Source organism: Sinocyclocheilus grahami, unplaced genomic scaffold (assembly GCF_001515645.1).
Source record: "Sinocyclocheilus grahami isolate Dianchi unplaced genomic scaffold, SAMN03320097.WGS_v1.1 scaffold20.1, whole genome shotgun sequence".
Lineage (NCBI taxonomy): Eukaryota > Metazoa > Chordata > Actinopteri > Cypriniformes > Cyprinidae > Sinocyclocheilus > Sinocyclocheilus grahami.
In genome coordinates, this window is record NW_015505199.1 from 1,514,706 (window position 1) to 1,529,417 (window position 14,712).

General features: G+C 35.7%; 2 protein-coding genes across 2 annotated transcripts in view; one reads left to right on the top strand and one right to left on the bottom strand.

Moving 5' to 3' along the window:
• The window catches only part of il1fma (interleukin-1 family member A), a 3,646-nt gene extending 561 nt beyond the window's left edge, over positions 1 to 3,085 (top strand). Inside the window, exons 3-7 of the mRNA XM_016238859.1 lie at positions 184 to 280; positions 569 to 911; positions 1,155 to 1,274; positions 2,017 to 2,153; positions 2,337 to 3,085. Coding sequence (XP_016094345.1) covers positions 184 to 280; positions 569 to 911; positions 1,155 to 1,274; positions 2,017 to 2,153; positions 2,337 to 2,567 — 928 coding nt within the window. The 3' untranslated portion in view covers positions 2,568 to 3,085. The remainder of the gene's footprint in view (positions 1 to 183; positions 281 to 568; positions 912 to 1,154; positions 1,275 to 2,016; positions 2,154 to 2,336) is intronic.
• Positions 3,086 to 6,787: 3,702 nt separating this feature from the next.
• Positions 6,788 to 12,038, bottom strand: LOC107555905 (angiotensin-converting enzyme 2-like). Its single transcript, XM_016238849.1, has 15 exons — positions 11,899 to 12,038; positions 11,641 to 11,753; positions 11,445 to 11,550; positions 11,196 to 11,293; positions 10,766 to 10,935; positions 9,981 to 10,207; positions 9,754 to 9,898; positions 9,548 to 9,646; positions 8,666 to 8,788; positions 8,364 to 8,542; positions 8,120 to 8,196; positions 7,928 to 8,028; positions 7,705 to 7,821; positions 7,291 to 7,485; positions 6,788 to 6,963 (listed from the first exon to the last, which is right to left on the bottom strand). Exons 1-15 carry the CDS (start codon positions 12,026 to 12,028, stop codon positions 6,861 to 6,863), a joined length of 1,983 nt encoding a protein of 660 aa, XP_016094335.1. The 5' UTR covers positions 12,029 to 12,038; the 3' UTR covers positions 6,788 to 6,860.
• Between the last annotated feature and the right edge of the window lie 2,674 nt (positions 12,039 to 14,712).

Sequence of the window (14,712 nt, forward strand, 5' to 3'; positions counted from 1 at the left end):
ATAATCTCTATCTATCTATCTATCTATCTATCTATCTATCTATCTATCTATCTATCTGTCTATCTGTCTATCTATCTATCTATCTATCTATCTATCTATCTATCTATCTATCTATCTATCTATCTATCTATCTATCTAAACTGTCTGGTTGTCTGTTCATTCATCTATAACTTCTTTTTTCAGCAAGGGAGATAAACTTATAATGATAAATAACACAGATATGGAGGATTTGACTCCGCGGGCATTTGCAGAGCTCCTGGTAGCAGGATCCCCCTTACTTGTGAGTTTTATATTTATAATACATGCTCATATGCACTTACCTCCTTATCTGTTACCCATTGAAACATGAGAGAGAAGCGAAACTGAAGTTTTCACAGGGATTGTTTTTTTTTTGACTTGTCAGCAAACTTTGATTGGTCACATGGACTTGTGTGTGGGTTTTTCAAACATTAAATTCCAGAGATTGCATAATGATGGGGTTTTTTTTAACTGCTTGAGGAATAAAACACCTGTCTGAGCTAACTTTATTTACATCAACTGTGCTGAGGTCAGTAATCTCCTCTCTTAGACCATACACCATTCGCCCATAAGAAAAACCGAAGAGTGTGAATCTGAGGAAATCAGTGTCCATAAAAAGGAGCCGACAGTCATGAGATTCAGCCTGATGATGGTAAGAGAGGAAGATCTGGAAGCCACTGGAGTTGAACCATTGCCAGAGTGGGAAAGCAAAGACATTGAGGATGACTCTTTCAGTGATGACAAACTTCTACTTGTCTCCATGGCTGACACAAGCTTCAGTATGGTCGTTGCTCGGGGCTGTGACCCTGACAGCCCTTGCAACAGCTGTGGAGGGATAAATTGCCAATTTAACGAAGTTGTTGTCCTGCCTGCGACAGCTGAGGTTACCTTTAGTAAGAAATGAATGTTGCTTTCATTGCGATTTTCATATTTATGTTTTTTAATGTGCAATCAGTTTTTAATCTACTAATATTTAGTTTTTTCAAGTTCTTAAATGTTAGAATTGATGTTCATAAAACGTAATACCACAGTAACACTACAATAATGTTCCTGCAGACTTTAAGGAAAACCCATGCAAAATTAAATGTGAATTATTTTTGAGAGTTTAAAGTGATATTCTTCCCCTATTTTGCCAGATTCTTCAAGGATTTTAAAACAGGTTAATGAGCTAAATAATGTGTTCTTGAAGAGTTTCGTCATGGAAAAGTATGTCACTCCAGAAAATCGGCAGATGTTTTTGAGGGATACCATGTCAGGTTGGTAATAAATATAAAATATAATAATAATATTGTTACAAACTGCTCGGAGACTACAGGTTGAAGATCCAAATGCATTATTTATTAAGGGGTAATCCAAAGCCATAGTCCAATAAACAGGCAAGAGGTCATAAACACGGGCTAAACAATCCAACCCAAAACACCAGGCAGGAAACTCAGGCAAACAGTGTAATCCAGAAAACAGGCAGGGATCAAGACCACGGAACAGATAAACAATAGCACGCTCAGAAATGCAGTAATAACACATACAAGACTTCACAAGGACACAGGGAAATAGACAGGGTATAAATAGGGAGAGACAAACAGGATAACAAGGTAATAAGGGGGAGGAGCTAGTTAAACACCATGGGAACTAACAAGGGGAACCATGACAAAAACAAAGCAGAGGGGCAAACAGCAGATGAGACTGGGCAAAGAATTGTGGGAAATGGAGTCCAGGGTTGAGTGGGGAAGAGTGTCATCTGGCGGATGTCCAGGGCACTCCAGCTGGTGATCGTGACAAATACACAGTAAAGTTTATATAAATGTACTGTATATATTCATTAATTATATTAGAATGTAATTTTGTAAATACTTTTTTGCAATCAAATGAAAAATTTTAGAAGTGCAAATATTAATTTGTAACTGAAATGATTTTTTTTGGCTTACAACAATATGATTCTTTGTTTTGATTTGATCCAAGTATATTCTGAAATACATTTTGCAATACTTTTTGTTTTAGCAAAAATCACCCTCTACTATTACACTGCCACCATGGGCCGTGTAGGTGTTCCTGTTGTACTGAACTTCACCGACACAGAAAACTTCTTCTGCTGTACCACCAAGCAAGGTGAAGATAAGAAGATTTTAACACTCGTGGTAAGTTTTCTTTTTTTTTGAAGGTGTATTATTAGGATGTGTTTTTATTAGGTTTTTATGCATCTTGGCACCATTTTAATGTTTTATTATAAGTGTGACTTATGCACTGTATTCCTATGGGGAACTTATGGATGAACTGTTCCTTTAAGCTGAAACTAGACTTTTGTTTTGTTTTGTTTGCAGAGCCATAATAAAAAGGACTTGAAAAGCATCTGTCCTGAGGACCAAGAAAAATGGTCTCTTGTATTCTACATGTCTTCTGGGCCAGACAATCTTCGGCGTTTTGAGTCAGCTCTTTATAGAGGATGGTTTATTTACACACAAAGCATAGATAGTAGAGTAGTGGACATGCATAGGGGAGATCAGATTGACAGTAAACAAGACCGTGCCTTCTCATTCATAATTCTGAGTTAGAAAGGTTCATGGATTTCAAGGTCTTTATATTATCGCTGGGAAGCCAGGAATTGTCCTCAAATTAACTTACATTTCAATATACATGTTTTGGATGAGTTTAAAGTTAAGGTTGTCTTAGCGCATGCAGCCTCTTCCAAAGAATGGTATATTTTACTGCCATCGCAGTAGTGAGTAGATATGTATCATACTATTAGATTACATTTTTTTTTATAAGAGCCATCTTTTTTATATTCAGCTCATTTTAAACTGATGTTTTTAAACCAACACGTGTAATTCATATTTATTTTTATTTCTAACTGTTCATAGTTACTTTTTGTGCTGAAACATTATGCTTTTTTTATAGTATTGAAAAGAAATCTTTGCAAAATGTAATTCCTGTATTTATATTATCAACTGTTATTTAGGCTACATTTGCTTGTATAAGCTGAAAGCTACTAACAACTTTGAACTGTTGCTTTTGCTGCATAAATGTATCATTTACCATATTAACATGTGTTTGTGTATTATTCTACACTCTCAGAAAATACAGATAAGTACCTAAAGTGTACATATTAGTACCTAAAAGGTACAAAAGTGTAATTTTTGAAAAGGTACCGCCCCAGTGACAGCTTTTGTAACTTTTTTTCTGAGAGTGTATAAAATCACAATAAAAAGTTGTGAATCAAGTTCAGTAAGTGTTTCAGATTCATCCAACAACACAGTTCCAGTGGTACTGTTGTTATGGTTATACTTCATAAAATGATGTTTCTTACAGAATGATGTCACTTATTAACATAGATGCTTTTATCCAAAGTTGCTAAATTATATTGGCAATGTTTTGAAGAGCTGCTTGTAATTGCACATATTTATTTTTCTTCGGATATGAAATTCATTAGTAACTGCAATGTGTAACAAAGACCTACAATTTGATTTCATATATTTTATAATAAAATAAATATAAATCTTTTTTTACACTTCCTGAAAGAATGTCATTGAACACATGTTAATTCAATTATGTGTACTTTATATTGATTCTAATTCAGTTTAGTGTGTAAACATATTTATGATTACAAATTTTAGGTGTGATTAATCGCGATTAATCTCAAAAACCTATGCGATTACTTAATTACATTAAAAAATCTACTCACAGCTCTATTTTTAAATTTAATTTTACCTTATTAAATTAATTGTACTAATTCTAAGGAAAATGTTTAATTTAGTTGTTTTGTATTCAAAATTTTGATTAAATCATGAATGAAATGTTATTGTATTGTAGGTCATAACTGTCAGTGACCTATGATGTAATTCCAATGTAAAATGTGCTATGAGCAAGAATTGCATCATCTTTGGTTATGAGCCAACTAGTTATAACTGGTTATAAGCCAATGCTTTTTATTTTTGCCGCAACACAATGATTCATTTCTTATGTGCTTCCCCTTCAATAATAACGCCCCAGTGTTAGGAATATCCCCACGTATACAAATATAAAACCCAAACTGTGAACTTTTCCACCTCCATTAACCATTTCTCAGGTTGTCATAACGTTCACACTTTAACAAAACAGATTATGTTTTCTTACCTCATTCCTTTTAGCCTTAATGAGTGAAAGTTTGAAATTACTGCTGAATTTGTTTTGGTATTGATGCAAAGAGCCAATTTTGTCCAACCCTTCGAATTTTTGAACTTTTGTACTTTCCCCGACAACAAACCTTCAATTTTCCCACCAAAACCTTACGCTGTGGTATACCGTGTCTCACAACTTCCTCTTCCTGCTAAAAGAAGGCTACCGAGATTAAAAAAAGCACCATTCAGAGGCAAGGCTCGCACATCTTTTTGATAAGCATTGAGATCAACATGGCAGCAGAGGTAAGCATTTTCGTAGCACTCTGTTATTTTGTAGTTGATGTAAACATACTTAAATATATAGCAATTGATCAATGTCTATATTAGCGAATTAGTCCCTAATTTTTCAGCATAAGGGAGATGCAAAAATAGAGACATTTTCTGATCTTCTAGTTCACTTTAACTTAATGCGCTCTTTCACTTCTCTGTTCATTAAACCTGTTTAAATGTTACAAGAAAGAGAAATGAAACTGAAATGTCTAGTGCGCCCTTTCTGTCTAGTCAGGAAACTTAATGATCATGTGGCCACGTGTTCTGGTTGGTGTTTGAAACAAATATGTTCTTTAACTGCACTAAAGCAAATAGTCTCCTCTCATAGAATGTACATCATCCGAGCACTGAAAAAACAGAAGAGTGTGAATCTGAGGACACCCGATGCAATAAAAAGTTGAAATTCATAAAACTCAGTATCTCGATTGAAGATACTGAGATGGGTGGGCTTCAGAAGCCATCACATCCACAACCAGATTGGGAAGAGAAGGACATTGAGGATGACTGTTTTGCTGATGACAATCTGCTTCATTCCCTGGCTAACATGAGCTTGAATCTGGTTGTTGATCAAGTCTCTGATGCTGACAACTCTTTCTGCAACTGTGATTGGCAGTTAAAAGAAAGTGTGATCACGTCTGAGAAAGCTGATATTTCCTATAGTAAGTTTTCAATTTATTTAAAACTTTTTTATATAAAAATGATTTATCCATCTCCATTTTTATTCATTTGGAATGATCTAATGTTGAAATTTCCATTCCTTTCTGGTTGTAATATCCTGCTGCCTTTTTCAGTATCTGCACAAATTTGGAAAGTGATTAAAGAACAAAACAGTTTATTCCTGAAGACACTCAAAGGATGCAAGTATGTTGCATCAAGACAAAATGAGATATGTTTGGAGAGTACGATGTCAGGTTTGTATCAAATAATAAAAATTATGTTTTTAGGAAACATCGTATTTTTATTATTTCCTTGTGGCAGTGCTATTCGTTTATTGTTATTTTAAAATGACATTTTCCACAAATTTCTTTTTTTTTTTTTCAGCAAAAATGACCGTCTTTCATGGCACCTTCCGTGGCATGGTCACCAATGACAGTGAATCAGGTGTTCCCATTGTGCTGAACTTCACAGGCACAGATAACTTCCTCTCCTGCACCAGCCGAGGAGAGGAAAAGATTTTAACAGTTAAAGTAAGTTTTCAATAATCTCTGTTTCTTGATTTTGCATTTGTGTTTTGTTAAGGTTGTAGCAGTGCATTGCTCTACAAGTTGCGAAAATATAAGTATATTGTGCTCAAATACAGCAGGGTCTTCCTGTTCAACTTCAGCAAACCAACTTTTATCATGTTTATTTCAGATGTATGACAGAAAAAAGATACACATTTCTACAGATGACCCAGAAAAATTATCCCTCATTTTCTTCATGTCTCAAAAGCGGGATGGTCTCCGGTATTTTGAGTCAGCGCTCCACAGAGGATGGTTCATTCACACTATAAATGATAATGATGTGAAAATGCAAAGAGGCAATAATGCATCCAGCAGTTGCTTTGTCTTTGAGTGAGAGTGAGACCACAAAATCTGCTTATTGTATTTTATTCAGAATGTGTCAACATCATTTCCTTTGACAATTTTAGGTTGTTATACCATAGCATTGGGTATTTTTTCATAGTATAAAAAATACATCAATATATTTATATAATATTAAAATGTATTTACATTTGCCTGTATAAGCTAATAGAAAATTCTCTAATTAATTCATTAGAGAAACTTTATAATTAATCTTATTATAATTATAATTTTAACATAATGTACTTAAATAAACATTTGCAAACACACCAGAAATTGGATTTGTCTTCTATTGGAAAACAAAATGTTTCCAAAAAGCATGCAGTGGTGTAGACACTTTTTTCATCGCTCTCCTTTCTGATATTATTTGTGGAAACACCTATTTCTTTACAGTCCTGTTTGTTCAATGTCTTCCTCGAAGGCTTTGTTCACTTCTCCATCATCTGAATTCTCATATGGGTTCACAGTCTCATCAGCGTTTTTAGCTTTCCTGTAAAAAAGAAAGAAAAAGTTTTACAAATGTAAAAAATTCAATACCACACTTGTGGTCAAACCTTGTGTGGATTTACTTCATGTTTTTTTTTAATCAAAATATATTTATATAATATTAAAATGTATTTACATTTGCCTGTATAAGCTAATAGAAAATTCTCTAATTAATTCATTAGAGAAACTTTATAATTAATCTTATTATAATTATAATTTTAACATAATGTACTTAAATAAACATTTGCAAACACACCAGAAATTGGATTTGTCTTCTATTGGAAAACAAAATGTTTCCAAAAAGCATGCAGTGGTGTAGACACTTTTTTCATCGCTCTCCTTTCTGATATTATTTGTGGAAACACCTATTTCTTTACAGTCCTGTTTGTTCAATGTCTTCCTCGAAGGCTTTGTTCACTTCTCCATCATCTGAATTCTCATATGGGTTCACAGTCTCATCAGCGTTTTTAGCTTTCCTGTAAAAAAGAAAGAAAAAGTTTTACAAATGTAAGAAATTCAATACCACACTTGTGGTCAAACCTTGTGTGGATTTACTTCATGTTTTTTTTTAATCAAATTTTTTAAGCCAATATTTTACTATTTCTGTTGAAATGAATTATTATAATGTGTAACTTGGATGCACTTTGTGTATCTTTTTTATATTGTCCACATAGCTATGATGATGCAGTTCTACCAAACATGTCAGTGTTTAATATGGACAAGAATGGCATAATCTTCACTGTCACTAAACTGACTCTAGCTGCTTTCAATCATTCATGAGGTGTTTCCCCTGCTGTACTTACTTCTTCCTGTTTAATATCCCTGTTGTAATGAGGTAGATCCCCCCAAACACAGTTACACCCATTACCACTCCAAATACCACCAGCCAAACTGTAATTTTTTCCTCTTTGGGCGGAGCTAATGTTGCCTGCAGCCCAACAAATTCCAATGTTTCATCATTGAGTAAAAATGCACCGTTGATGCGTTCTCTGGACAGCCTGTGAAGAGATAATAAGGGAAATTCTGTCACTGGAACAACTGCTACAAGTTCCTCTTAATTATGTCATGGCACCCAATATTCATGCAATCTATAATTATTTTAAAAATATTTTATATTATTATGGTTATAATATATATTTAAAAATAATGATTCTAAATTAAAAAAATTATTATACACAATATTTAATGTTTTTATATAGTATGGTTTTAATAAATACCAGATAGCTGCCTCTACATCTGCCTTAGGAATGAGTGTGTCTGGTTTGGTTGGATCCATCACAACAAAATAAAAGGAGATTCTGGCCGTTTCATTGTATGTGTTGATATTCTCTGGCCTGTGTGCAACAAATATGTTGTGAAAGGTCACAATTTCACAATGAAAATTATTCAATCAAACTCTGAAATGTGCAATTAGCGGAGGACAAAAGAGATGATACTCACATGAAATCCATTTTTATTCGCTTTTCTTTCAGATAGTACTGGCGCATGGCAAAGGCCATAGTGGACTTAAAGAGATAAATTTCATTTGTATTCCAAGTGTACTAGAGATTAAAAATGACAGTAATTAGCAAAGGCACATTCCATTTGTAGTTGTAATTCATTATGTTTGTTAAAAATTAAAAAGAGACTTACTGCATCATCTCCCATGGCAGATTTTAGGCTTATTCTGACTTTGAATGCATTTGCATCTTCTTTATTTACATAGGATGCTGCGAGTTAGTAAAAAAAAATAAAAGGAATTTTTCAACATGCAGTATGTGGGCATATCAATGCTGGAAATGTATTGATTAATGAAGGTAATACAATTAAACCAATAGCTGAATTTATTTTAAGAATCTACAGAAATTCAATGTCTATGTAAAAATGAAATACTGACTTGGGTTAATATTGACGTTCCAGCTGGACACTCTGTTGTTCTTTTGGTTCTCTTCCTTCAGCCACTCCATAAGAGTGCTGAAGTAATGTAGCAGTGGCTGAGAGTCCATCTTCGTGGTTCCTGCAACATCTTCCAGAGCACGAGTCCAAGACATGGATCTGCCTAACTCAAGCATATGCCTGTGGCCCAAAATATTTGTTTGTTTATAGCAGTTATGTTTATCATAATATGAAAGACTACAGGAGTTATTAATAGAACATTTATAAAAAAGCAATATCAAAGAAACAAAGCATTCTGCATACCTGAGTTTGTTACCAGCTTTGGTTGAGTTTGTAATGTCACATTTGAAAAGGGGACCGGTGTGACCGGCTGCCTCACATAAGGCCTCTTGAAACTGGAACTGATATATGGTTCTAGTGAAGTACCTATTAGAGAAACAGGATATGGCCATATACATCCAAAGATTTATATTATATTATTTATTTTTATTTAAATGTTAAAATTAGGCCAATACAACATTTTTAATAGAGATTTCACAATTAATTTCAGACTCAAAAGCTCTCGATTCAATTCACACTCTGGTATCTGTTATAATGTGCATTTTGTTTAAATATGAGAAACATTCTCTCTGAGCTCATTGAAATAACCTGCTACTGGAAAAAAAAAGTATTTTTTTTCGTGCTGAATGTTCTGATTCATTACAGAAACCCGCTCAAAAGAGTCATTTATTTCTGGAATTCGACGACCCTGGACGCAATGTATTTGACTCGATAGAAAGAACCAGCTCAATTTGTTTCGGGAATCGGGCTACATTGCTCGCACTGTATTTTTATTTTTTTTATTCACTGGAAAGAACGACTCAAAAGAGTAATTTGTATCGGGAATCGGGCTACCGTAGTCACGATGTATGTTTTGATTCAGTAAAAAGAACCGTCTCATATTTGTTTATGAATCGTACTACAGTGGTCTGAATGTTTGTTTAACTCTGCAGTTAGCGAGAACAGCTCAATATAAAGACAATTCTAGCCATTACTTTGCGGTTCACTGAGAACTATTGCATCGCATTTTGGCCGTGTTGCTGAACGTAAACAACGCAGTTACGTTTGCAGAACCGGTAGCGCTTTACAAATTATTTAGCTCGATTGTTCAACACAATTCTTTATTAATTCTACAGCTGACATTACCTGATAAAAGAATAATCTCCAAACACATGGAAAAGTGCAGGTGGGTCACAGTACGACTCATCTCTGGGCACAGCTTCAGCCACTCCAACTAGTTCTCTCCTGCGGTAACAAATGTTGTGATGAGCCAGAGAGTCTGAGTGTAACTGAGTAAGAGTTCATAATGTTTGGATTCAGATGATTTTTAATGCATGTTTTCTGTCACTCACTTCATTTGCCACCAGCGGAGCATCCACTCATCTTTTGGGATGGTCTCTTTGAAGACTTGCCACCTCCATTCCTCCAGCATGTAGGTGAAGGGCAGAGTGGCCACGATGGTGAGGGCCTGCTTCAGAAGGAAGTTAATATCTGTCTCTGTGAATACAAAAATAAATAAATAAATGTTTTTTAGGTTTTGGTAAAGAATGTTCTATATCATAGTTATATTGCACGTTACCATAGTCCTGTTTGAAGTCAGGAGGTAGAAGCCCCAGTGACTGCAGGTGAGAAGGAGTGGCAGCGGAAAGGGACATGATCTCTCCCACGGCCTCATGGAAACCTTCATTAGCCCCATCTCTCAGCAAATATGTGTGGTGACGGTAAGCCATTTGATACTGGTTATGACCCATCTCATGGTGAACAGTTAAGAAATCGTCCATGTTCACTTTAGTGCACATTTTGATTCTGTAAAAAATCATAACAGTGTTGCTCTCAATAAGTTTGCTAATTATTGAACGGAATGAGAACAGCAGCTAAAATTAATAATGGCTATTCTTTTTAACTATTTTGTACATTAAAGAATCCTGAAAAAACGTATCACAGTTTCCACCAAAATATTAAGCAGCACAACTGTTGCCACCATCAATACTAATAAGAAATGTTTCTTGAGCACCCAATCAGCATATTAGAATGATTATGTGACACTGAAGACCAGAGTAATGGCTACTGAAAATTCAGCTAAATATATTAAAATAGAAAACGTTATTTTCAATGGTAATAATATTTCATGATATTACAGTTTTTTCAGTATTTTTGATCAAATAATTGCAGCCTCTGTGAGGTAAAATGAAGAATGTAACTTGTAACACATTAGAAGCAATCAGTTCTTTTTAGAAAAACATCAAAAGGAAATATTATTTTAAATAATTAAGCAGAATTCAGTTGTTTAAAATTGTATCTTATCTACCAGTTAATCATTACCAAACATTTTGACCCAACGTAACACAGCATTATCAGCCCCACCTGAAGTCCTCTCTGTTCCCCATGTCCCATGCGGTAGGATGGCACACCACATCTCTTCCTTCAGGCTTAATAAACATTGAGTTTGTCCAGAAGTTGTCAAACATTGCAGACATGTTTACAGACATAAAGAATTTTTCTGCCTCTTTAAACAGGCGCAGTTCATCCCAGCCCTGAAATGGTATCAAATAATTAGGAAAATAAAATGAGCATGACCATTTACAACTCCATAATCTTTTACTGCACCAGCTAAAGAACAAAATGATTTATAGCATAGATTACATGTAATCTTTGATCAAATAAAATGCGAACAAACCTTTAGCCTGGACTTTTAAACATATATGAAGATAAAAGATAAAATCGTGGAGATAAAAAGACGCTTAGCTTAGACCAAAAAGTTGAGAATAGAAATGAAAATGGTCACGTGTCTTACCTGGGCCACCATTTCAGAGCTCACATCGATATCAGGCTTTTCAGGATACGGGATCATGAGAGGATACAAGTTGGTCCAAAACCGTCCCCACATATCGCCTAAATGTGAAAAGTCAGAAAATGTCACCATTATCCTCACATTTGATATTAAACAACACTATATCCTAATAGCATATATTTATTAAAGTATATGTCATTTAACATCACTGTTTGGACAACGCAAATCACTTAATAATGTCCCATATATTACCAAGCAGATGTGCTGGAAGGCAAGCGTCAGAGGCGATGTGACCAGGATAGACATCTTGCAGTTGTGCTCTCACATAAGTATGAAGCTCTTTGTACAAAGGTAAGATCTGGAACATCATAGTAAGAGTGAGTTTTCTAAATCAAAACCAAATTCATTCTTAAGAGTGTGTGACTTGTTTTGACTTTTTTTCACCAACCTCCTTGTAAATGCGCCTGACGTCTTCCATAACTTGGTCTCGGGAGTAACTGTATTCGGGTTCATCTATGGTTTCATAATCCCCCCTCCAGTAATCTCCGTGGTCTTCATAATCTTTAATAAAAGATGAGAAAAATCTTGAACTTTGTCACCACCACATCAGCTGTCCATAAAATCAAAGCAGTAAAAGCAAAGGCATAATATTATCTTTTAAGGTTATTTAAAGCCTATGTCATAAAGTTAAGAAGAGAGCTCCTACTGTTGAGTTTGGCGGCTTCGTTCTTCAGGTCCACATATTTCTCATACAGGGATCTCATCTTCATCCCTGAGGCAACTCTCCAGCCCTCCCACACATGGAGACGCTCATCATAGTCCCTGCTGTTTGCCATGATACTCTCTAGGCCTAGTAAATGAAAAATGTATTGAAGTCAGGTAAACTGGGCAACTGATTTAAATTCACATGTACATTTACATGTGGCGTATGCTTTTATGTGTTCCCTGGGACCTTCACATTGCTAGCAGTGAGATCTAGTAACACCATACTGTACATGGTACTCAATTTGGTTTGGGGTTGCCAAGAATTTTTCATAATATTGAAGTCTCTTATGCTCAGCAAGGCTGCATTAATTTAATAAAAAATGTAGTAAAATAATAATATTGTAAATAAAAGCAGCCAAAGCAGTCTTTGGTGTCACATGATCCTTTAGAAATCATTCAAATATGCGGTTGTTCAATTCATATTTTCCCCAAATATGTGATAGTTTATGATTTTAATAGTTAAACAGTTTAAAACGGTCTGCAAAAGTTAGAAAAAGATGCTCAACTTGTCTTGAACAAATATATCCAGTTACTACTGATATTTTTCCATTCATATTTTCCCAAAAAATTTGACATTTTGTGATTTCTATAGTTGGATGGGTTGAAAACTGATTGCAAAAGATGCTTCAAAGATACACAAAAGAAACTCTTACCTCTTTATCTGCATTTTCCTGAGAGATATCTGTGTTGTAGGCCCAGGATGCAAGGGAATACTGGTACACGAGATTGGTTGCCTCCTCATCAAATTTCTTCAAGAATTCCCTTGCGCTTTCCTCCACGGTCTGAGAGCAGGCCACAGAGGCCATGGCCAAAAGCAGGAGCCAGCGAGCAAACATCGCAGCAGCACTTGTCCCACCAACACTGACACTGTTGTTTTCCCCATGCATGGTTTTATCAAAGACACTCAATTGCTGTGCCCTTTGACCAGTGCCATAACCTAATGGTGTAACGTTTTGCTTGAATGCAGGTGGGATGGCACAGTTCATGCACGGAGCTCACTTCTAACGAGATGATGATGTGCATCAGGTGTGTTAAGAAAGAGAGACGTGCAAAACATGCAGAGCGGGGGTACGCGAGGACTGTAATAATACAAATATAACACAACGAAGCTGGGTGCCAACGCCGAACGGTGTGCTACACTCATAGAAAATAATGTGTTAGAATTTTAAAGCCGTGGCGCAACGCTGCACTTCTCGTCTGGTGCGCGACCGCCTGAAACGCTGTTTTTTTTTTCACTTCCGAAAGCGGATGATGTCAGGAAACAGTGGTTGCAATTTACTTTTAAACTCTGTTCCTGAGCATTATAACCCCAATTTGCTATTGTGTGCTGCGCATTTTACTGAGGACAGCTTCCACATCCCGAGTGAGTAGTGCCGGATTCGCCAAATGCTTTTGTTGAAAGACAGAGCAAGGGGCGTGGCAGTACTGAAACACTGTCTAAGCTGTTCGCCAATCACAACGCACTGGGACAGCTAACCAATCACAACACATTTTGTTTTACGGAAGGCGGACCTTCGTCAAAGCTGGAACTAATCGAGCCGTTTGTGCCAGCCTTGGGAGAGAGGTATTGTAATAATGTAAATTATGTGAAAAATAATGCGTTTTTCGAACCACCAAGCATGAGAGCATGTTCTAGTACACCCCCAAAACAAAATCAAGACTTTGTAAAAGAGCATAATAGGACCCCTTTAAAAAAAATGAAATAAAAAATTTGATTGAACAGAATGATATTACAGTTGGAACATGAGGAACGTAGATGACTATTTTAAATTTCATCTGGAATACTTCCATACACTATTAAAACGTAATGGCTGGGAACAATTTGAAACAGTCTCACTGTAATTTAGAGGCTTTACACAGGTTTTAACCCCACCTTCACATTTACAATTACTAAACAAAATGTCCAGACAAACATTCAGTATTCAGCTTCAACATTCAGACTGTTTAAGTAGATTGCTATCAGAGCTGTTTAATCTGTTTATTTTAGCTCATCCATGAATCAGAGATATGCCTTTATCTTTTATGGTTTTTATGTGAGTTTTTTTAAGTGAGGTTGGGTTAAGGTAGGATATCTTTGTCAGCACTTATAAATCATGATTAATCACTACAGTATCTTTCTTTCTTAATTTATTTATTTTAGTCACTCCCAATTTCTTTATCTAAAAAAATATACTTAAAATGTACCTTTTTTTATTTCTGAAGAGTTCTGAGTTCTGAATGTGTTTAAGGCAACGAAACCGGCAAAGCACTTAAGTATTATTTGTGTCTTCCCTCTACACACTCTCCTTTTCTGTCCTCTCTTTTCCACCTCTATCATGTGTTTCCTAAACATTCCGGTTGACTCTCGACAACGCTCCAACATCACACGCAGACGGCAACGCAATCTTGCTAACCTGCATCCTATTTTTACATCCTCTACTGCACCTCTTTCTTTCTCTGTGGGTCTCTGGAATTGTCAGTAAGCTGTCAACAAAGCAGACCTCATTTCTGCTTTTTCTTTACAATCCACACTCAGCATCTTGGGTTTGACTGAGACCCTGGATTCACCCAGAAGACTCAGCAACCCCAGCTGCTCTATCTAACAATTTCTCTTTCTCTCACACCCCCCGTCAGGTTGGCCGGGTGGGGGCACTGGTCTGCTCATTTTTAACAAGTGGAAATACTCAACCCACTTTCCCCTATGCAATTATAACTCATTTGAATCTCATGCGATTACTGTAACAGCTCCTATAAAACTCCAGGTTGTGGTAATTTA

Coding starts and splice junctions, on each gene's coding strand:
- LOC107555905 (XM_016238849.1), bottom strand. CDS start 12,028: ATGGCAAACAGCAGGGACTATGATGAGCGTCTCCATGTGTGGGAGGGC. Junction 10,936..11,195: donor GCTCTGAAATGGTGGCCCAG/GTAAGACACGTG, acceptor ATACCATTTCAG/GGCTGGGATGAACTGCGCCT. Junction 9,899..9,980: donor TGACTTCAAACAGGACTATG/GTAACGTGCAAT, acceptor TTGTATTCACAG/AGACAGATATTAACTTCCTT.